Here is a 21,258-nt window from a genome sequence, read left to right on the forward strand (position 1 = left end):
TCGAAATAACGAATTACTAATTCGAAATTTCGAATTATTAATTCGAAATTTCGAATTATTAATTCGAAATAACGAATTACTAATTCGAAATTTCGAATTATTAATTCGAAATAACGAATTACTAATTCGAAATTTCGAATTATTAATTCGAAATTTCGAATTATTAATTCGAAATAACGAATTACTAATTCGAAATTTCGAATTAATAATTTGAAATAACGAATAAATAATTCGAAATTTCGAATTAATAATTCGAAATTTCGAATTATTAATTCGAAATTTCAAATTACTTAAATAAATTCGAAATAACGAATTAATAATTCGAAAAAACGAATTAATAATTCGTTATTTCGAATTTGTGAAGGCAATATTATTTTTTTGTTGGCCCTAATAGGCTTTCGTAGAAAATACATCCAAACTCAAGTAATACATACACGTATGAAACGCCATATGTGCAAAAATATTTATATTTTTACTAATACCAAAGAACTTATAACACAAGAATCTCCTGTTCGTCCGAAGCGCGTAACAATTTCGAAAGGCATTGTGGGATAGAATAGAGCTATGGGTGGCGCCATTGTGAGCCATGGAGTAGGGCGCCCGCATCAAATTAGAAAGTCAAAATCATAGAGGGGATCTGCTAATGCTCTAGGGGGGATAGAGTAATTGACTGAGGAGTAGGGCGCCCGCATTAAATTAGAAAGTCAAAATCATAGAGGGGATCTGCTAATACTCTAGGGGGGTAGAGTAATTGACTTCCTAGTTTGGAGGGGGCGCTGCTCCATGCTGTGAAATGGCGTCGCCCAGTTTGACCTTTTAACCCTGTACTTCCGATACTGTGTTTTGAATGCAAATTGAAGAACAGGAGATTCTTGTGTTATAAGTTCTTTGCTAATACAGTATTAAGAAAAAACTCCGTCTGGAGCCCAGACTAGCTCTCCGTGTGTTTTTGATACAAACTTTCCGAGACTCGTTCATCATTTCATTTGTTACAATTTGCCTTTATTATTTTAATATTGTTCATACCTATTCAATATATTAACATATATATCCACGACACTTTATTATTTTATTTAGTCATCAAAGCATGCATTATGAATTGAAAATATTACATAATTGTTATTAATAGGACGTAGTTATGGGATGTTTCGTTCCAAAATTAATCAATCGAACTTTATAATGTACTACCGCACGCGCGCGCAATATTCTTTGCCGCGAGTACTTCTGTACGCTGTGCACATCGATATTTCACCGTAAAATGTGCAATTAAATTTTTTTTAAATATAAGAAAAAGTTTAAAGTATTTTCTTGCTCCTATACTTTACATGAATTAACGGAGACAAGTTTGACACAAATTGATCTGCATATCACGTGACTATAATCCAATATATATATGGCTCTGGCTGCCTAGGCTAGGCTCTCAGAGCGTCATTCTGACGACGAGCATTCTCTACTTCTCTACGGAGCGCCATTTATGCCTTTATTTACATCTGAAATAGAAATAGTACTACGGTAACTGGTCCAGTGGATCAAATTTTGCACCGGTGGAGCACAGTGATATAGAATAGAAATAAGTCACTAATTTAAATATATTTCGTATGTTAATATTTTGCTCAAGTGGACCCAATTTGGCACAAGGGGAGCACAGTGATATAAAATAGAAATAAGTCACTGCATTTTAATATCTTTTCGTATGTTAATAAACTGTGCTCAAAAGTGGACCCAAATTGGTGCTAGTGGAGCACAGTGATATAAAATAAAAATAATATTTTAATATTTTTTCGTATGTTAATACACGGTGCTCAAGTGGACACAATTTGGCGCCAGTGGAGCACAGTGATATAAAATACAAATTAATAAAGTCACAAAATTGTAATAAATTTAAGAAACAATATTCTTTGTGTTCTCTTTTTAGCAGAGTAAATCTTTAAAAAAAAAAACAATTTTCATTATTTTCCATTAAAAAAAAATATCCGTAGATGTTCGAACCCAAGCTGACAGCACAAACCTGAACATTACCCGTTAAGCCACAAAGTAGTACATGACTGAACAGCTGATAATAGTCTATTTATACGTGTATTATGTTACGTAATTCATCATTACGTCATAATATATTAACCTTGTTAAAACCAAAATGGGTTTGATTCCAATGCTGGTCGGTAGAATAGAGTTAAAGGTATGCGACTAACTTTATTTGAGGTTCACGGAATTATACGTCCCCCTTTCCACCACACATCATGATGCGACAACATCAATAATCCATCTGGTGATGTGCTGCTGGAAACGACGCCAAAAGGCTGTGGCAGGGCCTTAGTGCCGAGGCAGGGAGAGCACATTTAACATATTTTTTTTTATTTAATTGTTTTTTCAACCTGTATTCGATCTCGTAAATTTTATGTTTGCCGTCTTCAATTTTAAAAGAAATTGAATTTATTATTTTCATCGCAGGTGTACGAAACAGTTTGGTATGCTGTGCGTTGTTATGCAATGGTTGTGCAGGTGTAGTGGGAAAGACGCCACACTGTTAAATGTTGATTTTGTTAATCAATGTTGCTACATTGGTAGCGAAATGTCCGATGCATGCAAGATATTGTATTGTAATATGTTATGAAACACGTTTATGGTAGTTGGTGTGTATGGCCGCACCGTCCCAGAATAAACATGTTTTAAACAGATAGTTTGTCTCCGATGGTTTTTGTATGAGTTTAATGGAGAGTGAAATAAGATAAATAGAACATTTTGCAAAGATGCCGATTTCTAGACCAATTTCGAAGCTTAGACTAATTCTGCCGCCGGGCTAGGCCTTAAGCATATACGAAGTCGAGTTTTAAAGTAGAAACCCCCACCTAAATTGTTGAAGTCGCATCTGGATAGTTGACATTTTAACATTATCATAATTATCATAGGTGATTATGTATAGTAATAAGTATAAGTGCAATTCTGGGCTCTATTTTCATTAATAGCTCTGCCCCAACCGTGGGCTAGTACTGAAGACTTAATATTTAATTTTATATTTCAATGAATAGGTGCACTTTCCGGGGACAAGCTCTATTGTCCTGGTGTGAGTCTTACATAGTTTGTTTCATATAATTTCAAATCATGTAAATTGCCATTTTTTTCGGCCGGGAACCTATGCAGCTATATTTTTCAAACTTGTCTTTGCTCAGCCCTAAGCATGATGGTGGGGTACAGTTGTTTGAAAAAATAATAGATGTCCAGGGACCTTGTAACAGTTTGGTATGCCGTGCGTTGTTATGCAAATGAGTTTGTGCAGGTGTATTATGGGGTGGGGGGGGGGGGGAAGATGGTATTGCTAGTGACCCCTATTTTTAAAGAAGGTGACAAATCTGATGTAAATAATTACCGCCCAATTTCTGTCTTACCAATTGTATCTAAGATTATTGCACGATCAAGTATTCCTATAAGTTTTTAACAAATAATAATATTTTAAACCCATCACAATCTGGTTTTAGAAAGAAATAAATACAACACTTTTAGATGTATCTGACTATATTCTAAATAATTATAATGATGGTAATGTAACTGCTGCAATATTTTTAGATTTAAAAAAAGATTTTGATACTGTTAATCACAAGTTACTTATTGCTAAACTTAAGGAAATTGGTATATGTAATGATGCCCATACAGAGCAACATGTAATGATGCCCATACAGAGCAACATGTAATGATGCCCTAAATTGGTTTACTTCATATCTAAGTTATAGATCACAAGTTGTAAATGTAAATAGTTCAATTTCTGATTTAAGAGAAATTGAAATTGGAATTCCACAGGGCTCTATTTTAGGTCCTTTGTTATTTATTATATATGTAAATTCTCTTCCTGATGCTGTTGATTGTAAATGTGTTATGTACGCTGATGATACCATTCTATTATGTAGCTCCTCAAATCCTATAACTCTGCAAAACAGCAACCCAGCAGCTCTCGAAAAGAACTCCAGGTGGAAAAGAAGCCCACCAATGAGTACTAAAAATGAAGGAGCACATGGGCTTCTTTTCGAGGCTTTATGGAAGTCTATTTAATGAAAAATAATGCCATGCAACTTTGTTTCTGTATTTTAAAAAGGTCCACTTGTTTAGACCTGACATTTACAACCCTGAAAATATCTCTCTTTCAAAATCAAAGAAATACAATATTTATTTTCAATTATAAAAAAAAAATAAAATATCCGTAGAGGTTCGAACCCAGTCTACTAGAGCTGAGAGCACCCAAACCTGAGCATTACCCGTTACGCCACAAAGTAGTACATGACTGAACAGCTGATAATAGTCTATTTATTCGTGGAATTAACTCTATTCCACCGATATTAAAATCACTGATATGGCTTGAAACTAATTTTTCTTTTGCATTAAAGATGTATTGTCCATTGAAACACAAAAAATGACAGTCAAAATATTCTAAATTTAAATTGGCCATATCAAAGTAATATTAAAGTTATTCACTTTAAGTCGAAAATTCGAGGCAAAAGCAACAAGTTTACGTAATTAACAGTTAAATTAATTTGATTACATTTCATCTGGAAAATCTCACAAGCGAAAGTAAACAAAGATTTCAAACCACGAGTATGCATTATGCATGATGCTAATTAGGATTGTTTACAACTCGTCTCGGTTGAGAAGGTGTTTTCACACAGATCGCGAGGAAGTTTTATGATTATGCATTATGAATATGTTTTGATCGAAAACTTTGACTGGAAGTCAAAGTTATTTTTTGAACCAAAAAACGTCCGTATTTCGGTTAAATTATTATTTTTTTTCGACTAATTTTTGGTGAAAGTTAATAACTATCATAATACTTCAAAATGACCCACTTTTTTTAGAAATATTAAAAAAAAATTTTTTTTTTGAATTACTCAAAGGGACAATACATCTTGGAGTAACCGATATTTAACATATGATAACATATAACGTTGATATCCGACGTTGACATAACGTCATAAAGATGATGTCGATTCACCTTTCAAATCCAACTAAAATCCAATGTATCACCGACGTCGTGGATGGACGTCAATTTGACGTTGATTTCCGACGTTGACATAACGTCACAACGAAGACGTCGATTCACCTTTCAAATCCAACTACTCCAACGTATCGTCGACGTCGTGGCTGGACGTCGATGCAACGTTGATTTCCGACGTTGACATAACGTCACAAAGAAGACATCGATTCACCTTTCACATCCAACTATACAATTCAACGTTGTATTGACTTTGTAATTGGACGTCATGTAACGTTGATATCCGACGTTGATACAACATTGGCATAATGACGTCGATCCACCTTTCATATCCCAGCGTCTTTTCAACGGTGTGTCGACGTCAGGGTTCAACGTTGATCCAACGTCAATCCAACGTATTTTGCCCGCTGGGGAATGTACACTAGTTTGTTATTTCATAAAATGTTTTATATTTGCAAAATATATTAATTATCATAATTCTATGTATTGTGACATGTATAATATCTATTATATCGATAAATCCAGAGAGTTGTAATGGTGTGGCCTATTGTTAAATAATTTTTATTTTACTTACTCTGGACGCACCTTCATTCAAGAAGTGTGCCACTGTTTTTCAAGTGTAGCTTCCAAATAAATTATTATTACAAAGATCTTATATTATTATATAGGGGGCGCCATATCGGGATTGGATTGGATTTACGACTGATCGACTAGGCGTGAGGCTAGGCAGCCAGTTCGTATGAGAAATATCAATATGGCACCCATTAGTGAGAAGATGGGAAGTGAAAATGGAGAAAAAGAAGAACAAAACCTGTGGTATGAAAAACTGTTTTATTAGTATTTGTAAAAAAAGCAAACAGCCTTTTAAACAGATAGGATCTAGGCCTATCCAAAAGATGCTTGCTACCAAACAAGGCCTACTAGGCCTAGGCCTATTCCTAGGGCCTAACCAAGTATTAATAGGCCTAGTACTAGCCTAGGCCTAGCTAGGCCTAGCCTACTAACTTGTAGGCCTAGCCTAGGACTAGCTAGGCCTAGTACTGTAGGCCTAGACTAGAGGCCAAGAGTATAGGCCTAGGCCTACTAGGCCTTGGCTAGAGGGCCCTAGCCTAGTAGGCCCATAGGCTAGGCCTAGAGAGAGGGGTGTGTCGAAAGCGAAGACCTTACGAAATGGTAGTGTGCACAAAATCCGACCAAAATCAAACAAAATCGTGATAACACCTTGAATTTACAGATTCTAAAAAAAGATTTCGATTTTAATCGTTATGTTTAGGTACGTGTGATAAAACTTAAAACTTGTCAAAACTGAATAAATTATACATTTAATAATTCAGGAAAAAGTTGGCAATTTAAAAAAAAAATCATAAACATTGATCAATGCGTTGAATTTATATAATTTTTTACGTTAATTTTTTTTACAAGATTTTAAGAATAGGCATTTCAGTGGTGTTAATTAAGAGTGAAAATTGTGCTTTTAACTTGAGAAGTTATTTGTTTCTTTAACAAGGTAAATCTCCGAAGAAATATTCAGGACCAACACTTCCACAGTCTCCATCCCTAAATATTCAACATACCCTCCCCACTCCCATCCTCCCCACCCCCGGGGGAATGATGTCCTTTATCTGCACCCATTGTCCAGCATGTCATTTTAAAGCTTTTTAAGTAAAAAATACAATTCTCTTTATTTTGCAGAAATCAGCAAGATTTATTATACAATCTGAATAGAAACCAAGACAATACTATACTACTACAGTATTATATTACTTGATACTTTACCATTACTAATACAGTAATTTTATTTGTACATGAATCGTTTATAAAAAAAATAAAATCAAAAATGTTATACAGTACTCTTAAATGGTTCATCTTCCTATTGCGTTACATTTTTGGGTTACATTACTTTTTTAATATTTTAATTGATCTAGATCCTCTTTATTGTGTCTTTTAAATAATCAAATCCCCATAAATAAAATCTATAATCAACAGCCAATTGATAAGGTGATATTTTGAAATCCTTGCCATATTCTTCATTAGTCTGTCTATACTGCCATTACAAAAGGCTTAAAAAAAAAAGAATAAAATTTACTTAAATCAACTCGAAAACAATGCGAAATATAAAACTGAAAACATTTGAACCCTTTCACTGCGTATACCCGGTACTACTGTACCGGGTATAAACAGACGTCGTTGAAATACGTATACACTGTAATACCGTGTATGGGCAAAACAATATGCTTTAATCGTATTTTCCTATATAAAGCACTCTCTATATTTCTTCGATGAACTTGAATATTTTTACTTTCCCAATACCGGACTCTCCCAAAACCGGAATTCACGGAAAACCGGACTTTTTTGGAGGGCCCAATTTGTCCCTATTCTAAATGTACTGTAATTTATTATGAAAACCGGAATACCCAATTCCGGAATCCGGACAAATTATGAAGTACAAAACACGAAAATTAGCGTCAGAAAACCGGAATGACAGTTAAAAAACACCAAATATTTACGAAAACAACGTAACATCGTCGTCGCTGACTTGGATTCAATATAACATTCACAATGTACAAAAGCTTTTAACCATACCCTGACCGGACCATGCATGAAGTGCGCGACGTTTCGCGGTACGATCAAATAATGTTGCCATGGAGCGCTACACTGTGATTGACAGGTCAGTTAATTGTTAACCCACGAAGCGGCAATTGCTTTGTTGTGTATCGAACTGCGGTAAAGCGCTATGTCTTAATGTCTATTGTTTTTAGCAGGGAGTTGTTAACAGGGAGTTGTTGACAACTCCCTGTTTTTTAGCATATGAATTGTTTTTTTAATAAAGTTCAATTTTACATTCCACTTTGTGTCTTTGTTATGTTTAAATTATTGTTAAATTCACAATTGCAATAGAACTTTAAAAAGGAATGTTTCACTAAAAATGTGCATCATTATAAATTTGGAAATCATTATGGCAAAACGTAAACGGAATGAACTTGACTTAACTAGTGTTAATAAACTTTGAAATGTCACCAATTAATTATTGTGTCATTATTGCTTGGCTCGTTTATTGCTATCAAATTACGTCAAAATAAAGGAGCTTAAAAAACATGTGGTCTAAGTGTGGGTGTTTTTATTTGATAATGACACCTCTGCACATGCGCATCAATCAAAGCCCCGCTCTGCTATTTTTATCACCCATGCTGCTGCTAGCTCGCGATAAACAATAAACGACCAAAATTATGTTCACCGTACGTACGTCATAGGCCTAGCCTGGGCCTTTTTGCCGCTAAAAAAACACATTGAGAAACAATAATTTACTACTGTAACATGTTTTATTGGTACAGTAAATGTAATTTTTAAAAAAGGTAAATTGAATTAGCTTAATATTAATAAAGTAGGCCTAGGCCTATCAGTATTATTTAATTAAAACTAGCTTGACACAATCATAGCCTAGGCCTTCCCTACGCTAGACCGTACCGGGCAGCATTCGGACCGGTGATTCAAAGCATTTTCAATGACAACGTGATGACTTTAAAAATATGTTTTCAGGAAACTGGACTTTCGAAAAACCGGAAAATATATGCCCGCCCAAGGGTGTCCGGTATTGGGAGAGTTGACTGTACTGTACCGGGTATAAACAGACGTTGAAATACGTATACACTGTAATACCGTGTATGGGCAAAACAATGATTTAATCGTATTTGCCTATAATATAAGCACTCTATATTTTTTCGATGAACTTGAATATTTTTGCAAGTCATTAAACATTTTTTCCAGCCAAAAAAAAACGGCCCTCAGTCTATAGTTGTATTATCGTCTTGAAAATAATGCACCCTCTATAGTTAATTAATTAATTATATTAGTATAGTATATATAATAGTATTTCTATCTTGGAAAGTTGTTTTGAATAGCGTAATGGTGGCCATTTTGAAAGTAACAAAAATTTACCAGCCCCAATAGGGCAACATCGTGTTTATCACAACATGCAAAAAAAAAAAATTATGAAACAATAGTTATGCCCGTATTCTTAAACCGAACTTTAGTCGTAGTTCGAGCTAAAACTAAAAAAATTACGTCATTTTAATTCATAAACCGAACTTCAACTAAATCACCGACTAAATCAGGCCAACCTCGACTAAATCGAGACGGATTTTGATCGATTTTTTTAGTCCTGGAGGGGGCAGACTAAATGGTCGACTAAATGGTTTTTAAACAATGTTTATAAAAAACGTAACAGTCATTGAGTTGTTATATTGGCCAGATATTGACGAATGAAATATCTATATTTATATTAGCTTAATTAAATATACATTGGTATATGTTATAATAATGAAAATCATCTTTATTTACAACTGTATACAAATTACATAATTTTCTTCGCGCAAGTCCGACTTCAACTACGTAACGCCATAGCGACAATGGCAGATGCGGAAATTCACCACGCGATGGAATGTTTAGTGGGCCTAGCGCTTTCTTGTCACGCTATGAAGTGCGTGGTTCGTCGCGATCATACTTTGTTGGGGGCCTAGAAAATATAAAAGTTACCGTACCGCCATGGTTCCTAAATATATTTTGAAGATTTTGTTTGTTGTTAATCAAAAGTACTTCACTGTTAAATTAATACTGATCTTGTTCTAATAATTAACGATGAAAATTATTTTTCATGTATAGTCCTGATGCGTAAAAAGTGTTGTAAGAAAATGGAAAGTGATATCAATGCGCAAAATTTCGTCTGCTCCTCAAATACTCTCTTGTCATTGGCCAATGTATAGCCTTTGTTACCCAGACGTGTGCAACTCGACTAAAAGCTCGACTTCATTAAGTCGAACTGCAAACTTCGACTACTTTGTTTTTGAATCGAATTTGAAGTAATAGCTCGAACTACGACTTTTCCAAGTCGAACTTCGAACTATGACTAAAGTCCGGTTTAAGAATACGGGCGTAAGTATTTGTACTATAGTGAATTTTTGGAAACTGTCATTATTTTCACGATTTTGCCCCAAAACTTTGATTTGTGCATAATTTTTATAAAACAATAAAAATAATTCAATTTTCTTTTATATTTTTATTTGTTATACGTATCTTCATCAATATCCAGTTGGAAAAACGTATTCCATAAGAATTTCTAATAGAAAATATAGTTTTTATCATTGATTTGATTAAAAACACGAAATCCAAAATACCTGTAATGACGTCACATGACGTCATCAATATGCAAATTACTTTTTTTTTTATACCTAACTGTAGACTAACCCTTTGCCCATCACACGCCACAAAAATAATTACACAATTATCTCAATTACGGTAGTATTTTTTTGCAATTTATTAAAATATCATATAAATTATGTTTTTCTTAAATATATATTACGCACAGAGGTGGGAACAATGCTCCGCAGTGAAAGGGTTAAGTACATTACAAAGATAAACACTATTTGTAGGAAATGGTTTAAAAAATACATGATTGAATTATCTACCAGCTAGGCTGAGAGGACAAGCGTGTCACCTGATTGGTCAAACTATAAAATGACTCCTCAGCTTACAAAATAATAATTGTTATTAATTAGGGATGATGACTTCACATACACATGTCGTATTGAAACACATCCAAACAATGGACAGAAATCCCTAATCATTACAATGCAATTTGACATTGGTGACCCAGGCCTAAAAACCTGCTAAATGCTCCACAAATAAAAAAACACTTTCGCAGGCATGGATTTTGATTAAACTTCGTCAAATGACACATTTTAGTCTAAATATTATGGACCTTTTAAAAAAATAATGGACCCACTTTTTGTTCTTCCTCTTTTTACGTTTTTTTGCAACCACAAAATTAAAACACTTGCCACACCAGCCTGTCATAGATGGATTTTCGATGTGAAAAAAATCCCGGGCCAAATTTGACATTTCGTCCCAATAGCTTACTGTGAACTAACAGAACTTTATTTTATATCTTATTATTATTGTCAAAATCAATAATAATACTGTATTAAAATTATGATTTGACAAAAGGCTAATACTGTAGAACGAACGATAGGCATCACAATATTCTGAAAATTTTGCTCGATCGTTAACCCGTTATAATAGTATATAATTCTGTTAGATTTGTTTGTGTAGTGTCAATTCTATATTTAAATGGTCATTACACCACCGGTAACCAGTTTCTTCAATTTTTTAAAATTTTTATTTTCTTTTGACAATCTTTTGAAAATCGGGAGACTGTTGGAATAGTCGTCTCATCCACAAGCCTGTGAGATAGACGGTTGGGGGTTAGAGTGGTTAAGCCCGATAAAAATTCACCATCACTTAATAAAGATTTATCTCTTTTTGTATTCACCACGGGCAATGCTTGAAAAAAACAAAAGTCATTTTTTTTTAACTTTGATGATGAGGGCAATTGTGGTTGGCGGAACTGGAACTTCTTTTAACAGTGTCGTTAAATGTAATACCAATATGAATAAACAGGTTAAGATAAACATTCTGTGAAGTTTTCATCACATTTTAAATATTGCTTTTCAAAATACAGTTCACAAAAGTCTTCAAACGCTGGAATTGCCCATGTATTGATTTTTATATAGTTTTGAATTTAAAAAGATTCAGATTTACCGATCATAGACATTTAGAAAAACCGTACATCAAAATTCTGTGAAAATTTACTAAATAAAATGCCATTTTCCAATTAAAAAAAACCCAGTAATTTACCTAAAACTAGCATTTTAAAATGATTTTTTTGTAGTTAAAAGGTTAAAAGGTCAGAAGTGGTACCTCTGATAATTATTTGATTAAACTTGTCATTAAGATAAATATAAATATGTATATTACGAACAATTTGAGACCATAATTGAGTTTCTAGAGTAAGCGGTTGTCGAGATATATGATATAGATGGCCATTTTGAAAAAGCGCCCCCACACAGTGGAAAACGCATCTAAAAGTTGAACACCAAGTTGAAATTTGTTTCTTATGATATTATTGACCACATGAAAGTGAAAAATCAAACTTGGCCAAATTGCATAAAGTAACTTACAAATGCTGCCTGACTATAAGTTGCAAGTTGTCTTTCCATTTTAGTTCTGACAATACTGAACCACATTTATCCAGCAAGCTGCCTGGTAATTCAAAGTAGTCCTTCTACAATTAAACTTGTTAACACGCTAAAGAACATACAGTAGGTTACTAAAAACGCCTTCACAGCAAACCACAGGCTATATACCGTTGTTCACCTGTGTGTGCAATTGTTATTTAAATTAGGAGATCATTCAAGAATACAGTTATGGATACGTAAACACATACGAATCATTATAAGGATTCTTACAGTATTTAACAATGTTAATATATGTTTTGGTATTGGAAAATGTCATAGTTTCGATGCATTAAATACACTAATTTTGATAGCTAAAAGATTTATATTCAACTGTAACATTTTAGAGGACCCACTGTATTTTAACAAATTCAAAGTCATTGTTAAAAGAAATAATGAAATAGAAAAATATATTGCTTTTGAAAATGATAATATGCATGCATATAACCTAAAATGGACCAATTTAAGAGTATAGTCTGCCATTTAAATACCTCATGATTTGTATAAATTGTTACTTGATTTTTTTTTTTATCTTGTTGAGAACCATTTTTTGTTTGTTTTGTCTTGTTGCCACAGCTGGTGGTGCGTTGTGTTTTTGGAAATGAAATAATAAAAAAAAAAAAGCATATGTTGATATAACGTATGCGGTACACAATGTATATTTATTTATATAAATATACTATACTATATAGTACTATACTATATTAATATAAAAAAATATAAGATTTCTATACATAAGAAACATTCAAATACATTTTTTATTTTTACAGGTACTCTATTTTAGGAGAAGTTTCAAGTCATTCAAGCTCAAAGCTACCAACAAACAAATCCATAATTGTCTTGGGTAAGTTTTTTTTATGTAACAAGTCAAATTATTTACAGCAAAAAGACAGGTTATAGTTTGTTATTACCGTACTGACGCGGGTATAAGCCCACCCCCCTTGAACATGAAATCATGTCAAGTTTGGGGGGTGGGCTTATACCCGAGGATCCAAAAATGCAGATCGTCAAAAACAGCACATGTACACTGTGTGTATTATTCCACCATGCGAGCGAGCGCCCTCACGTGTACGACGTTGCCTCTAAATACGAGGTGTAGAGTGTCGGAAAATTAAGCTTATAGTTCGTGTAATTTATCGTAGAATATCTTATTTTAAACATCAATTGAACAAGAATTTATCAAGCAGAAAAGCAAGTATACAATGTTCGTTAAATAGAAATGTACCAAAGAAATTTAATAAGCTTGTTTATGGCAGCCGATACCAAATAGTGGTTTTCTGTTTTGGCGACTTGTAGCGTCGTGTATGAAGCGATCTTCGACCGCGATGGAGTGTAAACAAAACAGGACCGCTAGGCCTCATATGGCCTAGCGTATATTAGCCTAGCTTGGTTATGATCAAAGGTATTCGGTGTATGGACGTCGCCAAATACAAAATAATGTATTACGACACACACTATAGATCTTCGAATTAATGGGTGGGCTTATACCCGAGTGCCTAATTTTTCATGAAAATTAGTCAAAAGTCGGGGGTGGGCTTATACCTGAGTATGGGCTTATACCCGCGTCAGTACGGTATATGTTTGTTGGCAAATTGCAGTTAAATTTGGAAGCATTCACTTTTACAATAACGAGTTTAAAGTTATGATTTTTGTCAAACGAATTAAATCTATGATATCACAGAATTGTACAAACAAAATTTTTTATGAAAGTTAGTTTTTAAGATTGGTCAACAAAGTTGGTCCAATGGTAATTTGCACACATTTGGTCTGGCGTTAAAAAAGTCTGGTTGGTAAAAAAGTAGCCATTAAGTTGTCTTTTTAACTAACTATACTAATTATAATAGTACAGTATATACACAATATTCTATTTGTAGTAGAATTCATTGATACCTATTCTGAAATTTAAGTGTTTTGATACAATATTTACAGTATTTTATCATTTCTCAATATTAATTATGTTGAGTTTTCCATATCTAGGGGGTATTTATTTGATTATATTGTACATGTTACCATATTACACCCAAAAAAATAAACGCCTCCCTAAAAATAAAAGCCTACTGAACAATAAACACCCTGGGGCGGTACAGTATGAGAGAAATTTAGTCTGAAAAAGGCAATGAGTTTTAGTTATGAATTCATCAAAAACTCTCTTTGGCAGACAAATAACTGCATATTAGGCCTATCTTTATTGTAAAACAACTGCATTCCTCTGCTAGTTTTAAACGGACATTCCAATAAAGGTACGATAACTGGGGTGTAGGCAAGACATAATCTGTCACAGTCTGGCAGTATCACATTAAAGCAGAACTTGGCCGAGGACAATATTTTTACAACGTATTAGGGATGTACTGTACATATGATTTCAGAACAATGTGCTTGCCATATAGCTGTCGCCGTAAATTGCTGTGACGTCACAGGTGCATCGCAAAATCTGAGTCCAGATAAGCAAAAGAAACAATAAAAAAAGAAACATTTATCTTTTTACGATTTATGTGTGTGTGTGTTTACTAGAAATTTTCGCGATTTGCCAGACTTTGCCAGAAAACTCATTACATAAATGTTGCGATGTACCTGTAACGTCACAGCAATTTACGGCGATGGCTGTACGGCGAGCGCGTGTGGCGATATCTTTAATTTCGCGATGGTTCTGAAATCATGTACATCCCTAATACATTGTTAAAATATGGTCCTCGGTCAAGTTTTCCTTTAAAACAAATTAAATGTATATCATTATTTTCAGTGGCCTATCTTCACCGTTATAACAAATATTGGCAGGTTATGAGCGATGAAATCAACGGCTTATCTGATGTTTAGATCCAATCCAACAATAACAATAATTAAATTTAATAATTCAATAGTTCAAAGGTTATAGATTTTTTTTTGGACATCCAGAAAAAATGTTGGCAAAATTTGTTGTGATAAACTTTAGGATCAATAGTGTCTTTAATTGATTTGTGAAACTCTGTGATATACTGTAGGTTTACTAAAATTAATACACTTACCCTTTAAAAATTCTTCTAACTATAACTGCATTTTTCAACCCAAAATTTGAGTGATTTTAATTATAATTTTAAGAATTGACACCAAAAGATAAGATTGCATTAAATCTTCTGATTTCTATTTGATAGGTGATGATGAGTCTGGTAAGACATCTATGGCTGCTCGTCTTGAAGGTAATGAAGACCCCAAAAAAGGATCAGGATTAGAATATACATACATTGATGTGAGAGATGAGGACCGAGATGGTAAGTTAACAAACACAAAGCCTGCAAATTAAGTGTGGAAAAATGTTAAGTTATTGAGCTTGGCATTCTCAAAAGTGTCGCCAGAAGGGGTTATAATGCCCCCCCCCAGAAATGTTTTCTTGCTGCACCTTTAGGTAGTTATAGTCAAGAGAATGGAATCATAGAAAAGTTACCATGCAGTAGCTTATTGTTTACTACGACTCAAATAAAAATGGCCTGCAGCACTCAATCTGCGGTGTCTTATTTTAAAGGTGACTTGAAGTGTCGCCATACAGCTCTGTGTTTGGTATTTTGTCCATCCAACTGATATTTAGTGTAGCTCTGAGTAATCTGGTGTAGCATCCGTCCAAACTTTTTTCCAATTGTTTTGTCAATGTTTAATATACAGTATATTTGACAGAATAATTAGTGACCAACATTCATTCCATCATGGTTCGCTTAACAGCAGCAGGGAATATAGTACAGGTCAACCAGTACCCATGCCAACTCGTAGCCAAATAATTAGGTACGAGTTTGCATCGGTACGGGTTGGTTCCCATAACAAAAAGTCTTAGTAGATATAGCTCTATATCTATTAGCCTTTAAGGCTAATAGATATAGAGCTATATAGATATAAATAAGTTATCGCCTTAATAGATATAGCTCTATACCTATTAATCACCTACTAATAAGTATTTTTACTCGGGGTACCCGAGTCTAGGACTTACTCATTTTCTCCTCCGATTTTTAAAGTACTACTCCTCCCTTATTAGTTGTACTGTAGTATTGAGCTGGGATTTGGCATGAATATACTACAGGCACATGTCCTCAAAGCTATAGAGCCGGATTTTTTATTTTCAAACCGGATGCAGCAATATGACTTCTCGAAGATGGTACCATATAGCCGTATTTGGTAGGTTATGGATGTGTAGTATGTGACGTCACATCCCGTCTTATGACGTCATTACAGCTTCATTTTGCTGTACCACCCTGAGTATTGCACATTTGTGCTTTTTGGTTTGTTAATTAATTTGTTTAATTAAGAACCCACAATTTGTGACACACACCACAGCGTCATGTAGTTATATGCGGAATCTTGGCGTAGTGGTTATCACGTTTGCTTAACACGCATAAGGTACCCGGTTCGAGCCCGGGTGAAACCTTTTTTTTTAAACTTTACGGTGAAAAGTACTGTATACGCAATATGATATACACAGTATATCTTATTTTTATTATTTTTTTACATACTTATTTTGTGTAATCGGTAATTATAAATTTTACACATGTTTATTTTGCTTTGTGCTTATTACCATATTTATTTGTAATTTAAATGGATTAAAAAACTTTGTGTAACCAACATTTTTCGTGTAAGAGGTTTCGTAGTGTGGTGGTTATCAAGCCTGTTTAACACGCAGAAGGTTCCTGGTATGAGCCCTGGGGAAACCTATTTTTCTTAAACTTTATGGTAAAATATACTGTATACGTAATATGATATAGAGTATATCTCGTTTTATTACTAGGACTCTCTCATCTTTTCCTCTTCTTCTTCCATCCGGACACTATTGAGTAAAAAGTGCAATTTATAAAGTACTACAGTACTCCTCCCATTCGTTGTAGTATTGAGCTGGGATTTGGCATAAATATACAGCGACATGTCCTCAAAGCTATAGAGACGGATTTTAAAATTTCAAACCGGATGCAGCTATTTCACGTCTCGAAGATGGTACCGTATAGCCGTATTTGGTAGCGAGGTTATTGATGTGTATGTGACATTACATCCGGTCTTATGACGTCATTACAGCTTCTTTTTCTGTACCCCGAGTATCGCACATTCGTGCTTGTTTAGGTAGATTTTAGATATTTTTTACCTCATTAGCATAATTCAAAACCCCCACTAATAGTATTAGTGTAGATAGATTTTTCACTATTTTTAATCTGTGAGTAACACACTTGTTTGTATACATCTATCTATTGTCTAGTTTTACAATAGGCTACCAGCAACATATTAATACTAGACATAAACAAACTGATAATAGCCAGTAACTGTTAATAAACTATCTATTTTAAATACAATAGATAGATGGACTACCAGATAGCTATTAGAAATCTATGAGTGTCATCTACTGTCTACTTATTATAGCTATACAAGGGCTACCAATAACCTATCAATCGACTAATAACAAATAATTAATAGCCAGTTAAATATTAATCAACTATCTATTTTATATAGCTGGGATGTAGTCATTCCATCGTTGACTCATAGAGTTAAAATCCTTAGTAGGCGAGATAAAAAGGTCTATTAAAAAAATATTAGGGCTACTAAAAATAGAGCTATTTCTACTTAAGCCTACTTAAATCTACTAAATTTTTTTGCTATGGGTTTGGATATGGGTTAGCCAAAGTGGGTACGATTCCATTCCATCAAAATATATTCATAACAAAATCAACACTTTTTTTAACATTGTCTTTAGTAATGATTTCAAAAGATAATCTGAGTATGTTGATACCAATATCTTGTCAACAATAGACCTTAGGGTTTTGGAGATATGGCCATTTGGTCACCATTTTGAAGTTGGGGCTGAAAATTTGTTACCTAGCATTTTTGGTATCCTAGCACCAAGTTAAATCAAGTGAAATATCATATTGGGCATTAAAATCCTCACAATCCCTATTTTCATACATGAGGAACCTTGACTACAAACAGTACAATAAATACTGTATTCCATGTTTATCATTTTACGTTGGGCTTTAAGTTTTAGACAACGTATCAAGTCTAACAATTATTGATTTTTTGTAATACGTATTTAGGTATAGTTTACAGTAGTAATAATATTGTTGATGATTGATAAATTATTGTATATACTGTAATGTAAAACAATTTAGTACAGTTTTTATGTGTTTTCCTGTTTATTGAATGTTCCAATTTTGTCAAATTGTTCTTTTTTTGCTGGTAGACATTGTTTATTAATCTAAATCAAGTTCTTGTCTACATACTAATTGATGCTAATTAAGTGTTAATGGGAAATGATTGTGAGTTGAATTGGCTCAATTTTTGGCGAAATTTTGTAACCTGAATTTTGCATTTAATTTTTGTATCAGTACAGTTTACTTTATATTGAATATAGGCCTATTTTAAGTTAAAATGTTGAATTTAATTTTTGTAGTAATTGCATGGGAATTGTCTGAATATTACTATAAACAATAGATTTACATGTAATGCATGCACAGTAAATTTGCGACGTCAAGACCTGGTTTAGGAAACTAAACAATCAAGCCTCGGACCTGTCATTTGTTTGGCAGATGTATTGTTGCTCAAAGATGTAAACAGACTTGAATCGGTAAAGAGGTTCTCCTGATACAGCAAAACAATTATTTTTTAGATAATGACTATTTGCTTTATTACTTTTTAACTTTAAAACAATGTGGATACTATTTTCTGACATTGAAATCATTGCACTCTTTGTTGTAAATGTTAGCGAAAAAGAAAGAAATCACGAATAGAGTTAAAAAAAGGGGAAAATGAATGCTGAAATTATTAATGAAATAAAATTATATAATTGGAAACAGTATAAAATTATATCGGGCGGTACAAATCTGTCACTAGGGTTTTACTACAACATTCGTGGCTGCAACTAGAAAGTTGATAATTGATTTTCGAACCGGCTAAAAATAAGAATTAAGCCCGTGCTTATGATGTGTTTGATTCCATTTCGAGCGCTGGACCGGGCGTAGACTCGGCCGCGCCTACAAGTTAAGTTATAAGCCTAAAGTCTAATGCTAAATTCTGCCTAAGAAATATCAGGAAGAAAGCAGACAAATTTAAATTTAACTAAGTAATTACCTCAATAGTATAATGTTAATATGTTTAATTTTATTTCCTTTTCGATTGTTCTAACCGTAAGGTGCCCTTTAAATTGAAATAGGGAATCAAGTTTAGGCCAAGAAACGGCAACCCTGAACGTTTCGGGCGCCTACATACAATGGGTTACGGCTGCTGCATAGCACATTTAAAGCTTCTTAAATTTCTTTGGTACATTTTTTTCTAACATGCAGTAGTTGCTTATAGTAGCTTGATAAATACTCCACTTATTAAATAATTTAATAAATCAGTACAATTGACGTGTCGAAGGAAATATTCCATGAGAAGCGACATTTTTGTGTGCAGGGTCAGAGAAAAATTTCATTTTAAAATTTTGTTTAGCAATATTGCGAATCAAACTGATTTTTTAGTCGAGAATCATAGTTTTCTATCGTATTTTTTGCTACACAATTGTAGAAATGTGTAGCAAGAAGGTTGTTTTGTATAGCTTTTTGCTATGCTACACTGGCGAAATTATTCCCTGAGGGTAGACTAGTTCCGAAAATGGAACAATCCACTGCGGGGTTATCCAATCATAATTCAACACGCTAATACATGCATGCCATGCACATTTAGTAATAAGCTGAGAACTGAACCTCCCTTTAAGGAAAATGGTAAACACTTTTATTTTCGGTAGTCAAAGTCAAATAAAATAATTTGGTTTATCAAAAAAAAATATAAATTGGCTTCAATTCAATACTAAATTTGCCAGATTTTGATAATAAGAAAGACTAAAGAAATTAATTTTATCGGAAAAACATTGACATTGACATTTGAGGCGGATGTGCATAATAATAATAACCGATTTATATATCAAAATAAAGAGTATTATAAAGCCTGATAACACGCAACAAAAATTACTCCCACCTGTTATGGCAGGTGGGCGATCGTGTTTTGAAAATGGGTAGGTGTTTTCTAAAGTTATTTTTAGTGCGTGGATTTCTACTTGCCGGCTTTTGTATTGAAGGATGTAATATACTATATGATTTGCAGCATGCTCCAAAGAACATCATAAAGTTGTTTATTTTTGAAAATCAAACATCACAACATGGCCTATTATAGGTTGTTTTGATAATATGGGAGCAATTTAGTCTATGAATGTTAATATGGTGACCTATGTTTTTACTTGGTAGATAACTGTTGAGTGAAGATGTGCATTGACATTTTGTAGTATGTCGTTTTTGTATTCTAAAACCTAGTTTATGGGGAAGAAAAATAATGCTGTTTTCTTGTGATTTTTGTTCCACAAAAATGAAACCCACTAATTATTTGTTGAAGCCTAAGATGAACATCAAAATGATGATTATTTTGATTTTTTTTTACAGATATTACAAGATGTGGTGTGTGGCTTCTTGATGGTGATGATGACCACTCTCGTATGCTTCAATTTGCACTCACTGATGAAAATATAGAAGATGTATTGGTTATTCTGGTGGTAGATATGTCACAGCCATGGAATGTGAAAGCATCCATAGAAAAATGGTCACAGGCACTAAGTTCGCACATGGATCAATTAAAAATTACACCGCAAAAAATGAAAAATTTAAAACAAAAATGTAAGAGTTTAATCCTTAACATACTATTCTTTCAAACTACAAATTTAACTCCCACATTCATGCTTATTAGGTTATATTACACATAATACACAATATGTGAATGTGATTGGTTGACACTGCGAGGATCGTAAATCATATAATGTCCTCGAGTACGATGATATTGACTGAGTAATTTTCGCGTGATTATCTTATCCCTGTATTTAAATATATCAAATCCAGCAAATTCTCGGAGTTTGATAATGACTGATTGACTTTTATAATTCAACTGGCCATATGATGACGTCACAACATCCGATGCGCAAAATTTGTACATGAATTCGTATCTACAATTCAACAGCTTCCAGAAAACGTTTTAATCATGAGTATCACTTTTCATTCTTAACATTAAAATTTACTGTGATGATGAAATTAAGTGACCCCAAGTGTTTCACGCTTTTGATCATTATGACATCATTAACAATTTTAAAAATAGTAAATCATGCGAAAGATAATTGATTGACCTAGACAATAATATGTGGGAAAATGAAATACGGATAAGTGGAGATGCGCTCTATTAAATGTGATGAGCTATGACGAA

General features: G+C 33.5%; 2 protein-coding genes across 2 annotated transcripts in view; one reads left to right on the top strand and one right to left on the bottom strand.

Moving 5' to 3' along the window:
- The window catches only part of LOC140057082 (enoyl-CoA delta isomerase 2-like), a 442,575-nt gene that overhangs the window by 397,984 nt on the left and 23,333 nt on the right, over positions 1-21,258 (bottom strand). The gene's annotated exons all lie outside the window — the stretch shown is intronic.
- LOC140057492 (cytoplasmic dynein 1 light intermediate chain 2-like) overlaps positions 5,682-21,258 on the top strand; it is a 33,781-nt gene continuing 18,204 nt past the window's right edge. Inside the window, exons 1-4 of the mRNA XM_072103172.1 lie at positions 5,682-5,791; positions 12,813-12,886; positions 15,171-15,287; positions 20,451-20,681. Of these exons, the coding sequence (XP_071959273.1) occupies positions 5,715-5,791; positions 12,813-12,886; positions 15,171-15,287; positions 20,451-20,681 (499 nt within the window). The 5' untranslated portion in view covers positions 5,682-5,714. The remainder of the gene's footprint in view (positions 5,792-12,812; positions 12,887-15,170; positions 15,288-20,450; positions 20,682-21,258) is intronic.

Source organism: Antedon mediterranea, chromosome 8 (assembly GCF_964355755.1).
Source record: "Antedon mediterranea chromosome 8, ecAntMedi1.1, whole genome shotgun sequence".
NCBI lineage: Eukaryota > Metazoa > Echinodermata > Crinoidea > Comatulida > Antedonidae > Antedon > Antedon mediterranea.